The following is a 21,248-nucleotide window of genomic DNA, read 5'->3' on the forward strand; positions in this document are numbered from 1 at the left end:
CTGCTTAGCTTTCCGAGCTTCCCTCGGGTCCTCTTAATCAGCGGTCTCCAACCTTTTTTGCGCCACGGACCGGTTTATGCCCGACAATATTTTCAAGGACCGGCCTTTAAGGTGTCGCGGATAAATGAGGGAGGGGCTAATAATCGGCTCAGTCATTTTTAATGATCGTTGAAAGCCCAGATCGTAATCGTGATTAAAATTCGATTAATTGAGCAGCCCTACATTTTCCTCCACACGTTTTAAATGGAGGAAAAGAACAAATGAAGCCACTCAGTTTTTTCTTATGTGTTGTTATGGCGACTCCCATCTATTAGCTCCCCACTCTCATTATCACACAGATGCACCAGGGGGATGAATAAATGCAGTTACGCAATATAAAATCATGACGATAAGATTTTAAATGAATACATACTGGATACACTGAGTAATCATCACATGATGCTTTTCTTTTTAACTGGAGAGTGTTTTGTACTTTCTGAGCTAATGTGGGTCCTTGTATGGAAGGCTGATTACAGTCATAGAGGATGTTAATTTCACTGTCCACTCTTTTTTGTAATATTAAGAATTACATATCATTTTTTTCTATTTCTGTTGAACAATTACGGTTTTCATTTTCAAGGACGCCACACATTTTTAACACTTCAATTTAGTGCATTAATTGAGCTTAACAGAGGAAACCTGATGTGGAAATAAATTCCAGCATTATTTGCTGTGACTGGGGATGGCAAGAGGAGAGTCAACATGGACTAATTTGATGCAAGCAGCTCTGTGCACAAATCCCCAGGAGGCCTGGATGATAAGCACTGACAGAGCCACTAAGAGCCTGAGGCGAAGCAGTTCTAAAGGCCACACGGATGGAGAAAATGAAGGGGGTGGATGGGAATAAAAGAGTATTATCTACTTGTAATCAAATGTGAAGAATGGTTTAACAGTAAAAAAGAAATCTACACTGAAAATTCTGCCGTTATCTGCTGACTCACAGTATGGAGTGTGTACATGATGCATGGGAGGCAACCGGTGATGCTGTCTGGGTGAATTACTCTCTCAAGCATCGTAAAATACAACTGAAACCTGGACTCTGCTTCTCACTGCAGTCTACGGTTAACCAGAGAAATGGAGCATTACTCTAGGTTTGGTGAATTTTGAAAAGTTTCTTTAGAACACAATAGAATGCAAATTGATGAAAACACAGGGAATTTATGGATTAAACGACAACTGCTTAACTCCACAACTGTATTTATCACTGTAGGTGTGATCTCAACAGTAAGAAGGACTAGCATGCAGTCCAGGCAGGTAGGAGAATTTTAGGCTGATTGATTTAAAATCAAAGGCAAAGCAGATGCTTACAGGCAGATTGTTGGTGCAGGTAAAAGAACCCATCAGAAGGCTTTACAGGCTCAAACTGTAAAGGTTTTGTGTGCTCTCAGAATCAGCTTTCTGTGCCAACTTTCATTTGTTTGTCCTCAAAGACAAATCAGATGCTACTCATAAACTGAAACTTTGGTTTTAGCCACAGATTCTATGACAAATAGTGTCCTTGATTTTGTCTGTATCAGTTAAACTGTCTCTCCCTTGAAATACTGGTTTTCCATCTAAAAAGCTGAAATGAGTATTTCACTCTCAAAATATGCACACCCCATTGTTTCTATTGTTATTCAGCCATTTTTGAACACAGCACCTGAGTGTTCTCCCTGGTTCTTCTCTTGTATCCTGGCTGTGACACTTCGATGGCAAATGTCCAAAGCTATGTCTACATAGAAAGCAAAGGGTGAGTACTACATTAGCATACCAGCAGCAGCAAAAGCAACAGTCCCCGGTGAGTCTACACAGGAAGCATTCAAGCACACAATAACTATAATTACACGGCTACAAAACAAGAAACTAGCATTAACAGTTTGTGGTGGGAAACTCATTCAAGGTGCAAGGCTAATGGAAAATTGCCACATGCTAAAAATGTCAGAGATTCTGTATAAAATCTAAATGTTTACATGTGAGATAATAAAAAATTATCTATTCTGAGGTCAGATTTATAGTTGTCTATATATTTAGCATTCTGTTATTACTTGGATTATATTTGTTTGCCTGTTTTTCTTTCAGACATATGCACAGGTCGTCTAAAATGTCCACCAAAAAGAAATGGGAGAAGCATAAATCACAGGAGACTGTGGTTTTTGTCACATTGGAGAAGATTGCATCTTGCACTTTGCTTTGCTCTGTTTGGATAGTTTAGGGAAAGATTGCAGTTCAGGTTAAAGCATTGGTTTGTAAAGTTTCCACTTGTCAGTATGGCAGTGTTTTTGTTGGTGATGGCCAGGAAGAGGTAGATGGGCATTTCTGGTTCGACTGCTGAGGGAATAGGAAAAAACCCATAAAGCAATATAAACATCGACTAATAGTCAATTTGTGTGCCTTCATAGAGCATTGTGAAGGCTTACCTGTTACACCTGCCTTAGGAAAATGATCTCAAACATAGGCTGTGTACATATTTGTGGTGCCATGGGAATGAGAACAGACTGGAACATCAAGCCCAGTGGCGTGTCTAGAAAAGTTTTGATGGGGGGGCCAGGTAGGGGTACAAATTTGGAGAAGGGTGGCAGATGTAATTGGCAGATAATGTTAAAAATAAATCTACCAACCATTAACCATAATTCAATAACCCTATAAACCTAATGACTGAATGCGCTTTTAACTCTGATTAGAATGAGGTTTTAACCACTACGGTGCAAAGTTTTTAGATACTGCGTTGATAAAGTACAAGAGATACAATCAGTGCTTTGTCAGTGTTTACTCAGCATTCAAGGACAGCAATATTTGCATAGTATTTTTACTGTTTTACTGACATATAGTGCACATATGTTTTGGACAAAAACATTTTTGAATATTAAAATACTAACATTTTTAGCCGATGCAAATGCAAAACTTTATCTGCCCACTAAAAAAAGAAGATAATCTTCTCACAAACTGGTGTTTGATTTTGAAGCAGGAAAAAAGTGGGGAAACAAATGAAAAGACTAACATTTGAATGAAACCTGAAAGCAATGATGATGAAATACAGTCAGCTGGCATGGGGACACTGCCAGTATTAAGCTGCAGGGCTGGACTGGGACAAAAAAAATCGGGCATTTTGACTACAGACCGGCCCACCAGGTATTAAAGCCATAAAGCCTTTGAATGAAAACAGACGCTGTTGTGACAGTGATGTACACTGTCTTGTTGGTATATGTATGATTTCTATACATTTTACGTCAGATAAAAACTTTGTTCGCAAGATTCAGATAATTATTTAATAAAAGCTAGATATTTTAAATGAGAATAAGAAAGAAAAGTATTTCTTTGTGCCCCCCTCTCCCTGTTAATGCCCTACCTGGCCCACTGGCATAACTTTGCTAGACCCGCCCCTGCACAGTTACCAGCTGTCAGCTACTTAGAAAAGGATCCTGGTGTTATTTGTCTCTCAGAACCTGTTTCTCCATCACCTGTTCAGCTCTGATGATTCAGTAAGGACATCTCCTGGTTTCATCTTCATGTTTCCCTCTCACCACATATCCAAACCGATATCATGACCAGCAGCTTTTACAGCTGTGGCTCCAGCAAACATCAGCTGATACTAGAAATTAATATTAAATAAATTCTAGTATCAGCTGATCAAGCTTAAACATGCTGCTGTTGTTTAGCGCGACATCCGCTGGTTTCCTCTTTCTGGCGCAAAGTGGGTGATAAATAAACAAGAGAGAAAAGCTGATCAGCTGATCATTGATCAGTTTCATGATTGAAGTAGAAACAGGAGAGGGAGGGGAGAGAATGAGAGGAGAAGAGGCAGCTGTGCAGCATAAAGACACAGAATAACTCCAGCTTTGTGTCTTTTTTCATTATAGCGAAAGTACGGGACAAACTGCGTCTCTTCTCAGCTCAATACGAAACGCGTAATATTTTCTCTGAATGAGGGACCATTCCATTTTTAAGGAGCCGTTGGCAACTCTACTAACTAAACTTATGAATAAAATAAAGTTCACTATCAGTAACATCAAAGCACCCACCCAGCTGTATAGAAACTCCGTCATGCTAGCTAGTACGCAGTACGAATTACTGTAACTGACTGTAAAAAGTCAGCACAATGAAAATAAACTATCCCTAAACTTGGTTTATATCTGACCCAGATAGACTGCAGGTCATAGCTTCTTACCTGAAGTTCAGTTCACCTGACACTCAGACCGGCGGCCGCTTCGGGTCTCTCCTCCTGCTTCCCCTTTCCTCATCTACCTGCTGGCCTCTGTGGAAGCTCCGCCATAGCCACCACCAAACAACTGAGTTATTTTTACAGCATCTGGACAATCCACCACCTCTCATTGTTCATGCCGTTACTACAAAAAAAAAAAAAAGTCATTAGCCCACCGGTATGCCCGATGGCCAGTCCAGCTATGTTAACCTGCAACCAGATCTGCAGCTCCATACAGCAATGTTACGACTTATTATATCTTATAACTCATAACTCTTATGCTAGCTCCCCCCAGTAGCCTACTGTGTGAAATATTCGAGGGTTGCAATAATTCTTTAAGAGTTATTTTTTCCTTGGTATTTTAATTTCACCGAAGTTTACTAAACTCAACAAACTTAATATTACTTACAGGGACATTTATTCTCTCCTCATTTTCTTTCGCTGAAAAATTGTTTTCTGCCGTGCTCTCCTACCTTTGCTAACGTCATGCTCATAGTGCAGAACCCGATGCTGCATTCATGTACACTCGGATATCTGAGCTTCACTGTGAAAACATAATCGTACATTTCATATTTCATTGAGTTTTAGCTTCGGGGTAGCACCCCCCCCAACCCGCTGGACACGCCACTGATCAAGCCAAAAATATACAGCATTGGAAGCAACAATTACTTGCATACAAATATTACAGCATTTTCTGAAGCAATATCTCAGAGGACAGTGCTGCTCTTTGCCCAACTTTAATGAGAAGTCTGTTCATTTTTCAGTCAGCCATCTGTTTTCTTCCTGTGTCACGAGCACTAAAGTCTTTCAGGGCCAAATGCACGGATGGAAAATTTTGTCTTGTTGCGCAACATGGAATAAATCAACCACTTAACAATTTAAGTAAAAATCCTTCCTGTCTTTGCTGAAAGTTCCAATGCACAAAGCCTGAGGATACACATCATGTAAACTATTTTAAGACACCAAAATACAATAACGGCTTCTTATTTTATTTAATAAGAATATGTATTAAAAAATCATTTTTTCCCTGTTTTTGTTTTATTTTTCTTTGAGTTTTTTTTTTTTTTATTAAAGCAGCACTGAAAGACAAAGTGCAAAGTATATTTTTTAGTAAAAGGAAAGCAGAAACATTTTGCTCATCCAGAATAAAACAAATGTAATGCCAATCTAGCCTCAAACGACTTTGTAAAAACAAGTGTTCTTCGTAAAATTGTAAGAACAGGTGTCCTTAATCTCAAGAGCTGCTTAAAGTAAAGCTGAATGGAGAAACATCTTTATGAAGGCTGTAAGCAAGTCATCAATGTGTGCTTTGTGTTGTGTTCTCATATCTGTCTGCACTTATCAGCTCTTCCTGCTGTTCTGTTTTTTTGCTTACCCATAAATCTGTAACATCAATCTAGTAATCTTCTTGCTGCTCTTTGTCTGTTCTGTTTAAAAGTTACTGTTATTCTGTCATTCAGAAGGGATGTTTCAATGATTTTTAAAATGGCAAGCGTTGGTGAGAGGTTTAGGATTGGAAATCAGAACTTCTGTTACAATGAAAAATGAAATAAAAGCTCTTGAAATGTGGTTAAAAACTCATTGGGCCATGCTGATTTAAATGTGCAGAGACCTTCAGCTTCCATAAAATTGTATTAAGAGACGTCACTGCCCCATAATTATATGGCCGATTCAAGATTTAATACTGAGTTAACTGAGCTAATATAATATAATCTGGTTACAACAGTAAATATGTTTAATTTTACTGAGTGGTAGAAATAAATCCCAATGTCTCACATATCCTTTGTTCAGAGTTTGCAAAGTAAATGAACTTGGCAATGGTAGACAGGAGACCAAACCACTATGAGATACATGAGGGGGTCATGAGTCTATCTAAACCCGCAATGCCAAATATAAGTCCCGGGGACACAACAGGATTCCCGCTGGAAGGCTTTGGAAAACTTCCTTTTGAGAAGGACCTTCCCTATGACCACTCATGCTAAACCAATAAAATTAAGTAATATTTAACCAATTAAATGACAGAAAAGTACATGATTTTCAACATCTATAGAAATGTTGATTAAAAAAAAATAGAACAGTCTGCTCCTTAAGCATGAAGAAACCACAGGAGGAGGAGCGTCCCAAACAGAATCTAATTCTCTGTACTTCCAGTGACCTTTTAATAGTTATAGTTTGTTAGTCAGCTGCAGGCGGTGTAAACACTTCAGTTCCAATTACGCTGGGTCTTTTCGATAGTCAGCACCAATCTGAGCTCCTCATCTAACTCTAATATCTGATGATTATATTCATGAACTTGTTTTTTCAATTAGTACTCACTGCTTGTATCCACAGGTGAGGGCAGGAACAGTGATTAGTAAATCCTTTGGACTTAGATGTCTTTTCACCTCAACAGACTGGTACACCATTGTTTTTAGCGCAGATGCTGCATCAATCTGTCTTTCAATCTGCTGCTCCACACATGAACATGACAAGATACTCAAACCTCCGCTTGGGACATTTCATTCCCAATCTGAAGCTGTCAATTTCCCTCCATTCTGGATGAGAAGTATGACCTCGGACTTGGAGGTTCTCGTTCCCACCCTGGAAACTTGTAAGTCACTCGCAAACCACTCTAGCTGAAGTTGGAAATCAGCACCATCAGGAAGACATTAACTGCAAAATGGCCAGTCCTTGAGTCCAATCCTCACGGGTAAAAAACGAAACACCAGTATGTGAGAGTGAAGAGGAGAGAGACGAGCTATTTTCTGCTACTTTATTCCAACTTCACGTAACAGCCTGTTGTGATTAATGAGTCACATGTGCTAACTCAAGTGCAATAAAGAAGTTATTAAAAGAAGATATTAATAGTAAAAGAGTAAAAGTAAAAGAGTGACATTTAAAGAGTACGAGAATTATGCTATGAATCTCAGTGCTGTTTTTATATCTGAATGTTGCTTAGACACACAAAATTGTAACACAAGACATAGAGAACTGTTTTGAAAATTTATGGGCTTTTTTGCATGTTTCTTTAACACGTGCTGTAAAAAAATCAACATCTCTGTGTGTCCGTGGTATTGGATTTGTGACGACAATGATCCATATGCATTACTTAACGTTGGGCTAGCACACCCACTGTAACCCCCCCCCCCCACACACACAAAATCAATATTTGCCAGAATATGCTGAGGCTGGTGGTCTGGCATAAATGTAAAATAGAGGCAAATGATGCGTCACCCATATGTATGTATATGAATATATGTGTTCATATATTTATATCTACACATATACATATATACGGATATGTATGTGGAATACCAATGTGTTTCTCAGAAGCATTAAACAGATTTATCCCCTCCCTGCATTTTCATCCCTTTAGCAACTTTTGGACGAATGATGTTTCCTTATCGGTGCTTCATAAAAACACAGAGAACAACCGTGATATCTTGCAGATTGAATATTTTCTTTGAAATAAATTAATCAGGCCCGTCCTAAACGTCTGTTAGGATTTAATTAAACCTGGAATGAAATCCATTTGTAACACTGATTCTCCCCAAGCAATATTCAGCAGCTGTTTGGAATATGGCCCAAGGCTGCAAACTGAATCACAGAAGAGTTGTTTTTCAGAGTTATAAAGGTTTTGTTTACCTCAGTTTAAATTATTCAAGATAATCGAGAAAACAACCCTGTGGGAACTTCTGTTGCACACCAACTTTGGCTTCTTGACTGTGCAACCTCTCTGCTTCTTGCAGAGACGACAGGTGTATGTGGGCCTGAAATAAATGCATTTGTAAATGTCTTTCCTCTTCACTTAAGTAGTTTTTTAATTTAAGTTAATGACCTCATCTTTGCGTAGAGGTTAAAGTCTGCACTGCAGAGAAATGCTGATAAACAGACTTGTGGCTGAGGTGGCATTATGATTTATTGAAGCTCCTCTGCAGCAGTGATTCACACAGTGGTCAAGCAAACACCTTCATTGGCACGCATGAATCAAATTCCAGGCGAAGCTTTGGCCAGAAAAATACAAGGCTGCTTTTACTTTTTTTTTTCATGTGCATATAAATCAGCTTCAAGTTTAAAAAGACACAAATACATAAGGCAATATTTAAAATAGCATTCACTTACATAGTAAATCTGTTTGTGAAATACTGTCACAGAGGATACAGTTGTTCTTTTTTGTCACAGTGCAACATATTTAAGGCAGCAACAAGTTACACAACACATACATAAAAATACATTCAGTTTAGTCTGTTTCATTACATAAACATGATGAAAATAGTTTTTTATAGTCACATGTACATGCTGAAAGTGAGAGAACAACCCACATGTGCAAATTCACAGAAATATCTACACAAGCCACAAAGTCAAGGAGCTTTGATTTAAAATCATCACATTTTATAAGTGGACTTTCATCGTTTCCACATTGAGGCTCTTTTTTTGGCTTTTTGCTCAGAGGAAATCATTAATAACAACAAGTTAAAGCAGCTTTCTACTCATTTGTGGTTGTTGCCCTGCATCAAATACAGGAACGCAATCATAACAAGAAATGCTATTATGCCTGAGAAATACACTGACCTTTTTATATATATTTTACAGCTGTGCCATCCAAAATTTTAGATGATCATCGACAAATTCTTGTGCGCAAGCATTAGAAAAAGGTTCTTGACATGAGAATCAGCAGGTGAACAAAGCACGGAGGTGTGGTATTTGTTGCTGGTATTCTTCTCATTTCCAGAACAATCTTGTTTGAGTGCTCTTATCCTCTATGAATGGCTCAGAAATTCTTGTGCAACACCTCATTTCTTCAAAATAGCTTTTTTGAAACAAGCTGTTTTAGCCTGTTTTCTATTTCAGCATTGATTGCTTTGCCACTTTAGCAAATTTGTAGTTTATAACTTGGAGAAAAACTCGTAAAACAGTCCAGATGTAGACACAGTTCCATGGAGTGCATGAGAAAGAAATGTACTGAGGGTTGAGGACTTTTATGCATATATATATATATATATATATGCTTTCAATATGCACTGTATATGTTTTGAGGAGAATGGCACTCCCAAACCTGGAGGTAGTCTGTATATACTCTGTTAGATGTGCCATATATAATTAATTTACTGTGGCATTTATGTTCTATGCTGCCACAATACTTCAGTGTCATAATCCTGCACATACAAAGTTAATAACAACAAGCAATATGTTAGCTCTCTTGACCGCAAAAGGTAAATAGAAAATATTTTCCGAGTGAGAAAGAGAAGCAATCTGCAATTGCTGGTCACTTCAAACTTGAAATTGCACTTATGAATGGCATTCACTACAAAACAAATTAGCACTTGTCTGAAGAGCAATGTGCTATATTACAAGATGTTTGTAAACCTACCTCTTCAGCAACCTGAAACCAAAGATGGGTGCCCAAATAAATCATTTACCGGCAACATGTGAGATATCATACTCTCAGAGTCCATGTTGGCCAGGTTTCGATTTAAATTGCAGGCTGTGGGTTCACAGCGGACCCTTTACAGGCAGCTCACACATACAGCAGAGCATGCGAGCAGCAGAAAATCTCTTTGAAGGTTTTTCTCATCTCTTGGCTGCGAAAAGCATAGATGATGGGGTCAATGACAGAGTTGCACATGATGAGGATGAGGTACATGTTGAAATGGGACATGAAGCAGGTGCAGTAGGGGTTCCTGGGGCAGCTGATCATAAGGATGAGGTGGAGGAAAAAGGGCGCCCAGCATACCACAAATACCCCAAGGAGAATGGTGAGGGTGATGGCCCCCTTCATGTTGGCACGCTGCTGGATGGGAGCGTTGCCCGGTAGGGCTGCGATCCGCTTCATGTGCAGGCGAGCCAACAGGAACATGTGGACATAGAGTGATGCCATGAGCACCAGCATGGTGAAGAACATGGTGATGAGGCAGATGAGTACAGTGGTGCTTTCCGAATAGATGATGAACAAGATGCCGGAAATGGTGCAGCACGTCCAGATGCTGCTGATGACCAGCATTGCACGACGCAGGGTGACAATGTTGTGGTATCGCAGGGCATAGAAGATGGTGATATAGCGGTCGATGGCGATTGCTAGCAAACTGCAGATGGATGCCAACAGAGAGCTACAGATCATAGAGTCAAACACATTGTCCATGCTTTTAATCAGTGTGACAGGAATGGTCAGGCTGCCTCCATTGATGAGTGCTATAACAATAGTCTCTGAGGCATTAGAGACACTGACGAGCATGTCAGCAACTGCAAGGCTACAGATGAAAAAGTACATAGGTGAATGAAGGTTCTTGTTTTTGATTATAGCAGCAACAACCAGGATGTTCTCCAGCAAACTGATGATGCCCAGAGTCAGGAAAACCTCAGTGGAAATAAGCAGCTGCTCATAACATCCAGAAGATGAGTCTTTTTCCTCTCCTGATAAGTCTTTGTTAAATGGCAAATTGCCTGAGGTTTGGCTTCTGTTGTGGTAGCCTTGGATCAGTCCATGGTATTCTGTGGCATTCATAATGGCTTCTTTTAAATTCCCTTCTCCTTGGGTTATTTCTCCGTTGTTAAGTGTCCAGCTATGTTGTCCGTTTTAAAGTCTCAGTGTGTGTGGCTTTGGATCATCCTCATTATCTGGAGGACAACGTCTGCGCCCCCGAAAAGAAGAAAAAAAAGAGTAAAAAAAACTCTTAGCCAGTGCTCCTTCTTCCCTTTTCCACCCTTCTGGCGTTCCAAGAGACAATTTTCTTCAAAGATTTGCTGCAGTTATTGTTCTCAACAAAACACAGTCCCACAGCTCTCCTCTCATCTCTCCACTCTGGAGGGAAACAGTGTAGTGAGAAGTTAAAGTAAGAAGATGTAAGGCAGATAAGTGAAGCAGAAAGCAGCTACAAAAGCAAACGTGTGTGAGACTAATCAACAGTGAGCGGGAACATGAGAGGCAGAGTGCAGCAGCTCGCTGCACAACTGCAGGCAGATCTTCACTTTGCAAGCTACTGTGGTCTCACTCGCTCCTATTATATTGAACACACACACACATACACACCAACCCCTTACCCTCCTGGCTGCCTTCTGTCCTATCCGCTTGCTGATAAAGTGGGAGGAGGAGCAAAGTTTGGGCTGACGCATGAATGTAGATTTTAAAATGAATCAGACCCAATGCAACACATGAGAAGACTTTCACAGTGTTTTTGAATCTCAGGGGATGTTAAAACATTTCAGTGAAATCTAATTCAACAGTATCGGTTTTCATATAATAATGAAAACATTAAACACCATGAATTAATGGTGTTTAAAAAAAACATCGGACAGCAGCACCAGCCCAAGCCTCATAGTGCAGGAATATGAAGTGAGGCGCACACTGAGGGCGGTGAACCCCAGGAAGGCCGCCGGACCAGATGGGGTAACTGCAAGGGTCCTTAAAGAGTGTGCAGACCAGCTGGCTGGGGTCTTCACTAAGATCTTCAACACTTCACTGTCCCAGTCCTGCATCCCGCCGTGCCTAAAGTCAGCCACAATTGTCCCACTGCCAAAGCGTACTAACATTAGCAGCCTCAATGATTACCGACCAGTTGCTCTAACACCTGTTATAATGAAGTGCTTCGAGAAACTGGTCCGACGTCACATCATGTTCTGCTTGCCACCCAACCTCGACCCGCTTCAGTTCGCATACAGAGCTAACAGATCAACTGAAGATGCCATTGCTGAGTAGAGTAAGTAAGTAAGTAAGTAAAATTTATTTATATAGCACTTTTTTAAGACAAAACGCTGTTACAAAGTGCTTCACAAGAAAACATGTCAAACAAACAATATAGCAACATAAAGAAAGTATAAAAGCATATCAAACAAGCAATAGTACAATATAAATATAAAATAAAACAACATGTTACGCATTAACATTTCCCAAATGCCTGTCTAAACAGATGAGTTTTAAGCTGTTTTTTGAAAGAAGCCATCGTGTCGATGGTGCGTAGTGGGGGGGGGTAAACCATTCCACAGTATAGGAGCCAGGGTTTGAAATGCGTGATCCCCCTTTGTTTTCAGACGAGTCCGTGGGATAGATAGACGACCGCTATCAGTGGATCTAAGAGTTCGCTTTGGAGAATAGGGCTGGAGAAGCTCCGAGATATAGATGGGGGCCCCACCTTGTAGAGACATAAACGTAAAGGTGAGGATTTTAAACTTATATCTATACTCAACCGGAAGCCAATGCAGGGATTTTAGTATAGGAGTGATATGGGAAAATTTATTGCTATGGGTCAAAAGCCTTGCTGCAGCATTCTGAACCGCTTGGAGCCGATTTAGTGAGGCCTTAGATACGCAGGAAAAGAGTGCATTACAATAATCCAGCCGGGAGGAGATAAAGGCGTGGACAAGCATCTCCAGTTCGGTTGTGGAGACAATAGTCCTGAGTTTGGCAATATTTCTTAAGTGAAAAAAGCAAGAGCGGGTCACGGATTTAACATGGACATCAAAGGACAAAGATTGGTCGAAAATTATCCCAAGATTCCGGGCAGTGGCTTTTATCGACGATGAAAAAGCACCCAGATGTTGACTAATCTGTGGCTTGATATTCTCCGGGGCTAGGATTAAGCACTCGGTCTTGTCTGCGTTCAACTGCAGAAAATTGTTTGTCATCCAAAGATTGATTTCCTTAAGACAGTCCATAAGAGTGGATAGCTTGTCTAATTCCCAGGATTTAAAAGAAATGTATAATTGGATGTCGTCCGCATATAAATGATAGGAAATATTTTTGAAACCGCTAATGATCCGGCCTAAGGGAAGAATATATAGTGAAAATAATAGGGGGCTTAGAACCGAACCTTGTGGAACTCCACATAGAAGCTTAGCCACGTCTGATTGGAAGTTCCCCACTGAAACTAAAAGCGTCCTATCTTCCAGAAATGAGGTGAACCACTTTAGAACAGATCCTGATATCCCTACCGTGCAGTTTAAGCGATCGATTAAGATCTGATGGTCAACGGTATCAAAAGCTGAGCTAAGGTCCAGAAGAACCAGGACTGAGCAATCACCCCTGTCTGCAGCCATCAAGAGGTCATTTGTGACTTTCAGCAGAGCTGTTTCTGTAGAGTGTAATTTTCTGAAACCCGATTGAAATTTATCAAGAATGTTATGCTTCTCCAGCGCTTTCTTTACTTGTAGCCAAACAACTTTTTCTAGGATTTTTGAGATAAAAGGAAGTTTTGAGATGGGCCTGTAGCTTGACTGAAGTGTTGGATCCAGGTTAGGCTTTTTCAGCAGAGGTTGAATAACCCCCTGTTTAAAGCACCTGGGGACAGAGCCAGATAGCAATGAATGGTTTATCAGCGTGACCACAGAGGGCCCGATGATCTCAAAAACTTTACAGAATAAACGAGTAGGTAAGACATCAGCTAAACTCGTTGAAGGATTCAATTGAGTCAGTGTTTCCAATAAATCCTCTAAAGAAACTGGGAGGAAAGATTCCATAATTATGGGGTGTGGACGATCATGGTTGGTGGGGTTTCCTGAGGGAGTTATGTTATGTCTTAGGCAACCAATCTTATCTTGGAAAAATTTTAAAAATTCACTGCAGTCCTTATCTGAAGAGACGGGTGTACATGGCGTTGGGGGGGAGACAAAGCTACTCACTGTATCAAAGACAATTTTCGGGTTTCTTTTTCCTACTGCAAGTAGTTGAGAGAAGTAGGTGGCTCTTGAATCTGACACCATGTCATTAAAGGTAGATAATAGTTCTTTTAAGTGAAGCTTGTGAACCTCGAGTTTTGTGATTTTCCACAGGCGCTCGGTTTTACGGCATATTCGCCTAAAGCTGCGGATAGCTTCTGTAAACCAGGGCGGGCGTTTAACAGTACTGCCTTTCCTGATTTTAAGAGGAGCCACTTTATCTAGAATTTTTTGACATTGTGAATTGAAGGAGGTCATCTGCTGATCTATATCGTCTGTTTCAGATAAATTGTTAACAAACAATTCCCTAAATTCTTCTACCGCTGAGTCGCTGATTAATCGTGAACGCTTCTCATAAACAGAGGGTAGAGTGTCATAAGTAGAAGAGAGATCAAATAAAAGGTATTTATGATCACTAATAAAAATGTCTCTGCAATGAACTGGGCCGATATCCAGACCCAGTGATAATATCAGGTCCAGGGTGTGGCCACCACTGTGTGTTGGCCCAGTCACATGTTGGACAAGGTTAAAAGAGTCTAAGAGAGTAAGAAAATCCGAAGCAGCGTGACATGAACTGTCGTCAACATGAAGATTGAAATCCCCCAGCAGAAGAATTTTTTCCAGCTTAATGGTGGAGGATAGAAAATCCCCAAACTCCACTAAGAAACTCCTAGCTAGTCCTGGTGGCCTATAGATTAAAATCACATAGAAGGGATGAGTCCTATTGATCTTCATCATCTGGATTTCAAAGGAGTTAAAGGAGGGGGTCTTTACCAGCCGACAAAAAAAGGAGTTTCTAGAAATAACTGCCAACCCACCACCACGTCCTGAGAGACGCGGTGTGGTTAAGCACTTACAGTCTGCTGGACACAGTTCTTTGAAATGGACAAATTCCATATTCCGCTGCCAAGTTTCAGTTAGGAACATAAAGTCCAGGTTATTCCTAATGAAAAGGTCGTTGAGAACAAATGCCTTATTTGAGATCGAGCGGCAGTTTAATAGAGCCATGTTAATCGGCGGTGCTGGAGTGTCACTGTTTACACCCTGAGGGGCTTGGTGTAGGTTCGCACTGCATACTCCTCGGGGTTTTTTACCGTTTAGTATAATCCGTGGGACAATAGGACGGTCACTCACATGGTCTGGAAAAACTGTTTTCAGACACGGCGTCCTGATGAAGCCCATGCGAGGAGACTGTGCATTAAGCTGGAGGTCCGCCTTAGCAAAAACATCCACTGTTGAGAACTCCAAGCAGGCCGTTAAATCAGCGGTACTCTTATATTTCCGTAGTCTCACTTGGATGCCCGCTCTCCTTCCTCGTCTTCTCTGACGGTGATTTGTCCGGGAACGGCGGCTCCGGTTTTTCCCTGGCCCAGGCAAGCAAGGGACGTAATGGGCAACAGCTGATCGCCCGGAAGGTGGAGAGAAGCCTCGAAAATATTTCCAGGTTTCATCCATAGATTTCATAGTTGATTTAATCCGAAGTAGAGTGTGGCGATCGTAAACATAGGTAGCTGTAATCTTATCCACAGACAGCAGCAAAATGGGTAATGCAACATAAAACAGAAGAAGAACACAGAGTCTGACAGCGGCATTGCCGATCACAGGCGCCATCTTGTAAGAAGTTCACTTACAAGGCATCAGGAAAGCTAAGGCTGCCTATAGGAGGAGGATTGAAGATCACTTTGCTGACAACGACCCCAGAAAAATGTGGCAGGGGATCAATCACATTACCAACTACAGAAGCAATAACCAGGCAACATCTAGGACTGATGCCTCACTGGCTGAGGATCTAAACCGTTTCTTCGCCCGCTTTGAGACGACCAAGCCCTCAGCTGCCACACCACTTCCACCCGCCCCCAGCACTGGCACACTAACACTTAGGGAGCACCAAGTGAGGTGTGTTCTAAGGTTAGTGAATCGCAGGTCCTGATGGAATACATGGAAAGGTTCTCAGAGCATGTGCTGACGAACTGACCAGAGTCTTCACTAAAATCTTCAACCTTTCCTTGTCATCAAACACCGTCCCGCCCTGCCTCAAAACCTCCACCATCATCCCCATCGCCAAGAAGACAGCTGTGGCCAGCCCAAATGACTACAGGCCTGTTGCACTTACGCCTGTAGTGATGAAGTGCTTTGAGAGACTGGTCTGTCAGCACATCAGGGCCGGTCTGCCTCCCACTCTGGACCCCCACCAATTTGCCTACAGGACAAATCGTTCCACCGAGGACGCTATCACCATAGCGCTCCACACTGCGCTGAGTCACCTGGAGCACCGAGGAAGCTATGTGAGAATGCTCTTTCTGGACTTCAGCTCAGCATTCAATCATATCATCCCGGAGATCCTGGTCCAGAAACTGTCTCACCTGGGACTCTCCACCCCCATCTGCCTCTGGATCAAGGACTTCCTGACAAATAGACCACAGTCTGTCAGACTCGGCCTCCACCGGTCCAGCACCATCACACTCAGCACCGGGTCTCCACAAGGATGTGTTTTGAGTCCCCTCCTGTTTACGCTCTACACATCCGACTGCTCCCCTACCCATCTCTCAAACACCATCATAAAGCTCGCGGATGACACCACAGTGGTTGGACTCATCTCAAGGGGGGATGAGTCGGACTACAGAGATGAGGTCAACAGACTTCATACTGTCATTATATTAATGCTGCTATCCTGTATATATTGTACATACTATTGTTTGAGTACTTACGATTGTTTTTTTTGTACTTTTTATATTTTATATTTATATTTATTATTGAAACTTGCACCAAGGGAGTGGCACTCCAATTTCGTTGTACTCTGTACAATGACAATAAAGGCTATTCTATTCTATTCTACAACGCTCCACACCACCATCTCTCGCCATCATCGCCTCTGTCAGTGCGCCCCAGGGTGGCTGTGGTTACAATGTAGCTTGCCATCACCAGTGTGTGAATGTGTGTGTGAATGGGTGGATGACTGGATATGTAAAGCGCTTTGGGGTCCTTAGGGACTAGTAAAGCGCTATATAAATACAGGCCATTTACCATTTACCATCTCTCACCTGGAAGTGCAGGGCCGTTACGCCAGGCTGCTCTTTGTTGACTTTAGCTCTGCTTTCAATACGATACTCCCGGACAGACTAATCGTTAAACTGCTGGAGATTGGACTTCCTTCTACCACCTGCCGCTGGATCAGAGACTTCCTCTCAGACCGTGTACAGAGAGTTAGAGTGGTGCCTCATCTTTCCTCAGCCCTCAGCCTTAACACCGGCTCTCCACAAGGCTGTGTACTGAGTCCCCTACTGTACACTCTGTACACACATGACTGTGTTAGTTCCCACCCAGACAACGCAGTCATCAAGTTTGCAGATGATACCACCGTGGTGGGGCTCATCTCTGGGGGAGATGAGACGGCGTACAGAGCTTAAGTTCAGAGGCTGTCAGATTGGTGTGTCGATAACAACCTGGACCTCAATACCAACAAGACAAAAGAACTGGTAGTTGATTTCAGAAGGAGGAAGTCTGAGCTGCAGCCTGTCAGCATCAATGGGGAGTGTGTGGAAAGGGTCTCCAGTTTCAAGTTTCTGGGTGTGCACATAGACACAGACCTCCAATGGAGCTTTAACACCTCTGCGGTTTTAAAGAAGGCCCAACAGCGTCTCCACTTTCTGAGAATCCTCAGAAAAATGGACCTGAAGAAGGAGCTGCTGACCGTCTTCTACCGCTGCTCCATTGAAAGTGTGCTGACATATTGCATCGGTGTGTGGTTCTCCAGCTGCACCACAGCACAGAGAAAGGCACTCCAGAGGGTCATCAATATGGCCCAAAAAATCATTGGACATCCTCTTCCCTCCCTGAAGGACCTGTACAGCACTTGCTGTCTCAAGAGGGCACGCAGCATCCTACGGGACTGCACACACCCAGGACACCGGGTGTTTAAGCTGCTGCCATCTGGCAGGAGGTTCAGGCTGCTGAGGTCCCGGACAAACAGACTCAAGGACAGCTTTTACAACAGGGCAATAGCCCTGATCAATGTAAATAGCTGACCTGACTGGCTACCTACCTGGACTTCTTTTGGGGGGGTTAACAACGGTAAAAACAGTAATAATAATAATATTTATATTTATAACAAGGTGCAATAATAACTAATGTGCAATAATAACAGTGTGCAATACAAATACACTTATTCTTCTTTTTTATTACTAAGTTATTATACTGTGTTGTGTTGTTTGTGTTGCGTTGTGATGTATCGTGTTGTGTTACATGTAGTGCCGACGTAGGACAGTTTTCCAATTTCATTGTACTATTGTACTATGTATGACTGTGCAATGACAATAAAGAGTTATCTTATCTTATCTTATCAACTTTAGGTGGAAAGCATGCAATCTTTATTTATCTCGCACTTTTCACTGTCACGGTTGTTAAAGAGTGGACTCAGGCGCGGAGCTCAGAAATAAAGACAGTGCATTTATTTACAGTGCAGCAAGGTGACAACAGTTCAAATGTGCAACAATGGTGATAGTGCGTCCTTCTGTGTAAGCCCGTGCGTGGTAGTGAGTGCCCGTCTCTCCTCCAAGTGCTTCCTTTGTGTCCGTGATTCCTACGTCAATCCCTGGGTAAACACACACACGACCGCAAAATGAGTACGTAGATCAGACAGTACGTCAATAACGCTAGCAGCTCGAAAACACTACCAGGCTTAGTGCAACACTCCAGCGCTGTTTGTCGCTCAGCCACACCATTAAGTAGCCCTGCTGAAGATGGTAGTTGATTGGCAGCAGCTGGTGGATTGATTGCAGGTGGGCGACAAGCTCCGGGCGACAGCGCTTCCGGGTCGGAGGTAGCCTGTTGCTAGGTTACCTCCTAACACATGACAGCGGAGCCGGAGGGGAAGACAGGGCGACAGGAGAGACACACATACACACGCACACAAATATACACACTGGCAGGTCGACTGGTCAGCGCGCCGTCAGATCCTGACATTCACAGACCAAAAACACAAAGTCCAAGAGCCAATGAGAACCGACATCCAGCATCAACAACACACAACTAAAGAGCAAACCTAAAGTAAAATCAAAACATAAAAGAAGTTTAAAAAAATAAATAAAATAAAAATGTTTGAAAAAAAAAAAAGGCTGAGTCTTACTTATTGCTGGCCGCATGAACCAAACTGCACATGTGGTTATACGGTCACTGAATAGCTCACAAGAACTGGCTAGAGTGGCTCCATACTCCTGGATCCTGAACTCCTGATCATGTCTTCTCCAGCTACAAAAAACAAATGTAGACTGGTTTGCCAAACTCCCACACAGCCTTAAATATCTTTGAGAAGATAAAATCTATAGTTCAGAGTTCCTCTGCCAGGCCAAAGAGCTGTTCCTCCAAGGTTTGACAGATAGATGAACTCTCCACAGTACCGTGGGACATACCTTGGAGATGGAACACATTCTCTGGTCCTCCACTATCTTAACTCAATGTACTTTAATTAACAAACACACACACACAACACACATTTCCATGTGTTTGCAGGGGTGCATTAACTAGTACAGCCCCACAACATCCAGAGCCTTAGAGGGCCTAAGCTGGCCAAAGGAGGAGACAGAAGCCAGTGACATCCAGACAAGAAAGCTCCTTACCATTCTTGGACAGTTTCACCCCAAGTCCAGCACCCTGAGACTGTACGCTAAGTGGAAGGAAGAAGTAACTGTGACATTCAGTAGTGCCCTTATTGTTTTGACACAAACGACCACACTACTCAAGACAACACAACACACTAACTACACACCAAACACACTAAATGTCACAAATCTCTTGTCTCAAAACTCGCTTTCGATATCGATAAGGCATGTGTTTGGCTCCTTCACATAGTGGACATTGAGTTGTTGTGTGGGACACCAGTAGTCCATGTCTGTTGCTGTAACAGTAGTTCATGTTTAGAATAAAAAATCCCAGCTCTCTGCTTTGATAGGGGCAACAGTGTGTCTAAACTGTTGCATAATTTTGCTGAGAGATCTTTTACTTTGTGGTAATCTTAGATGAGTAGTTTTAGGGACAAAAACCACCAGGTCATTCAGTGTTCCCTTAGTGCTAATGTGTAAGAGATGTTGGTGTACTATAACTGAAGTTAAGTCACTATGCAAATGTACTGTTTATAAGATCGGGGAAACCTGCAGTCAGCTGAGACTGAAGAAGTCACTTGGATGAGTGACGAAACGTTTCTCCCACAAAACGCTACGTCCAGATGAACAGAATCAACTTTTGGAAAATTAATTACCTGGATGATTGAGCATGCATCAAGATGATACAACTGAAGTAATGTTGTTAAGTCCTTAAAGTCATATTCTTTTATTGTCATGACTGTATTTGAAACTATTTTTATTTTTGTATGATACCTGATTTATATGGATTATGGCTGAAGTAAACTAAAATCTAAAATACTTAGTCAGTCATTTATTTAATAGCAATTTAACATTATATAATTCACACATAAAACTATGAAATGTAATTTTAAATGGTTTAAAAGCATGTAGAATAGCATATGTAGGCAAGTATATTTCTCCTCTTTTTATCAAGAAGCAAAGACAAAAAGAAAAAAAAAAAGAAACAGGGCAGGGTTCAGTGGTTGAATGATCCGTCCCCACCAATGCCAAAACCAAATCTACGCCCTTGTACCTTTATCCCCTCTCACCCCAGCGAGCAGTTTATCCTTCAAGCTGTGCAGTATCTTTACTGTTCCTAGGACTGCACTCTTCTGGACAGCAATCTCAGATATTGTTCCTGGGATCTGCTGGAGTCACTCCCCTAGCTTGGGCTTCACCGCACCGAGTGTTCACTGTAACCTTCACCCTCGACATATTCTTTTCAAGCTCTTCTCTGAGCCCTTCTCCAGCTTCTTATGTTCTTTCTTCCTGATGTTGCTTCATACAGTATAGCTACATCTATCCCACGGCCATCTTCTCTACTATGCCTGGTTTGTTAGCCATCACCAGTTTGTCTGTCTGTATCTGGAAGTCCCAAAGGATCTTAGCTCGGTCATTCTCGACCACCATGTATGCCCTGCCTGCTTCCATCTTTCACCCTGCTGTTATGTGCTGGATTGTCTCAGGGGTATCTTTACACAGCCTGCACCGAGGGTGTTGTCTGGTGAGATAGACCCCAGCCTCGATGGACATACCTTCTTGAGTTTCTGCTGCCTGAGGTAGTTACTGAGCATGTGGTTGCTTGTGGCCATCTTCCTGATGTGTGACTGACCGGATGTGTGTGTGTAAGAAATTTGTTTGTTGTCACCTGTGTCTAACAAGAGTCACATTTATTTTCTAAATGCTTCGCTGTGCAAGTTAGTCACTATCATTCTGAATAAGGTATCATAATAATGAACCACTTTGCAGTAATTACTTTGCTGGAGCAAACAGTGTGCATCTCAGTG

The 21,248-nt window shown here is 41.9% G+C and overlaps 1 protein-coding gene and 1 long non-coding RNA gene across 2 annotated transcripts; both read right to left on the reverse strand.

Moving 5' to 3' along the window:
- Window positions 1-8,096: 8,096 nt before the first annotated feature.
- Window positions 8,097-11,246, reverse strand: mc4r (melanocortin 4 receptor). The gene is given in 2 exon segments (XM_026180232.2): window positions 8,097-9,725; window positions 9,727-11,246. Coding segments are annotated over 2 exon segments (1,008 nt in total). The 5' UTR covers window positions 10,698-11,246; the 3' UTR covers window positions 8,097-9,688.
- Window positions 11,247-18,269: 7,023 nt separating this feature from the next.
- On the reverse strand, window positions 18,270-18,884 carry LOC145430981 (uncharacterized). The gene is made up of 2 exons (XR_013911344.1): window positions 18,517-18,884; window positions 18,270-18,434 (listed from the first exon to the last, which is right to left on the reverse strand). It is a non-coding gene; the product is annotated as an uncharacterized LOC145430981 (long non-coding RNA).
- Between the last annotated feature and the right edge of the window lie 2,364 nt (window positions 18,885-21,248).

This window comes from Astatotilapia calliptera, chromosome 9, assembly GCF_964374335.1.
Source record: "Astatotilapia calliptera chromosome 9, fAstCal68.1, whole genome shotgun sequence".
NCBI lineage: Eukaryota > Metazoa > Chordata > Actinopteri > Cichliformes > Cichlidae > Astatotilapia > Astatotilapia calliptera.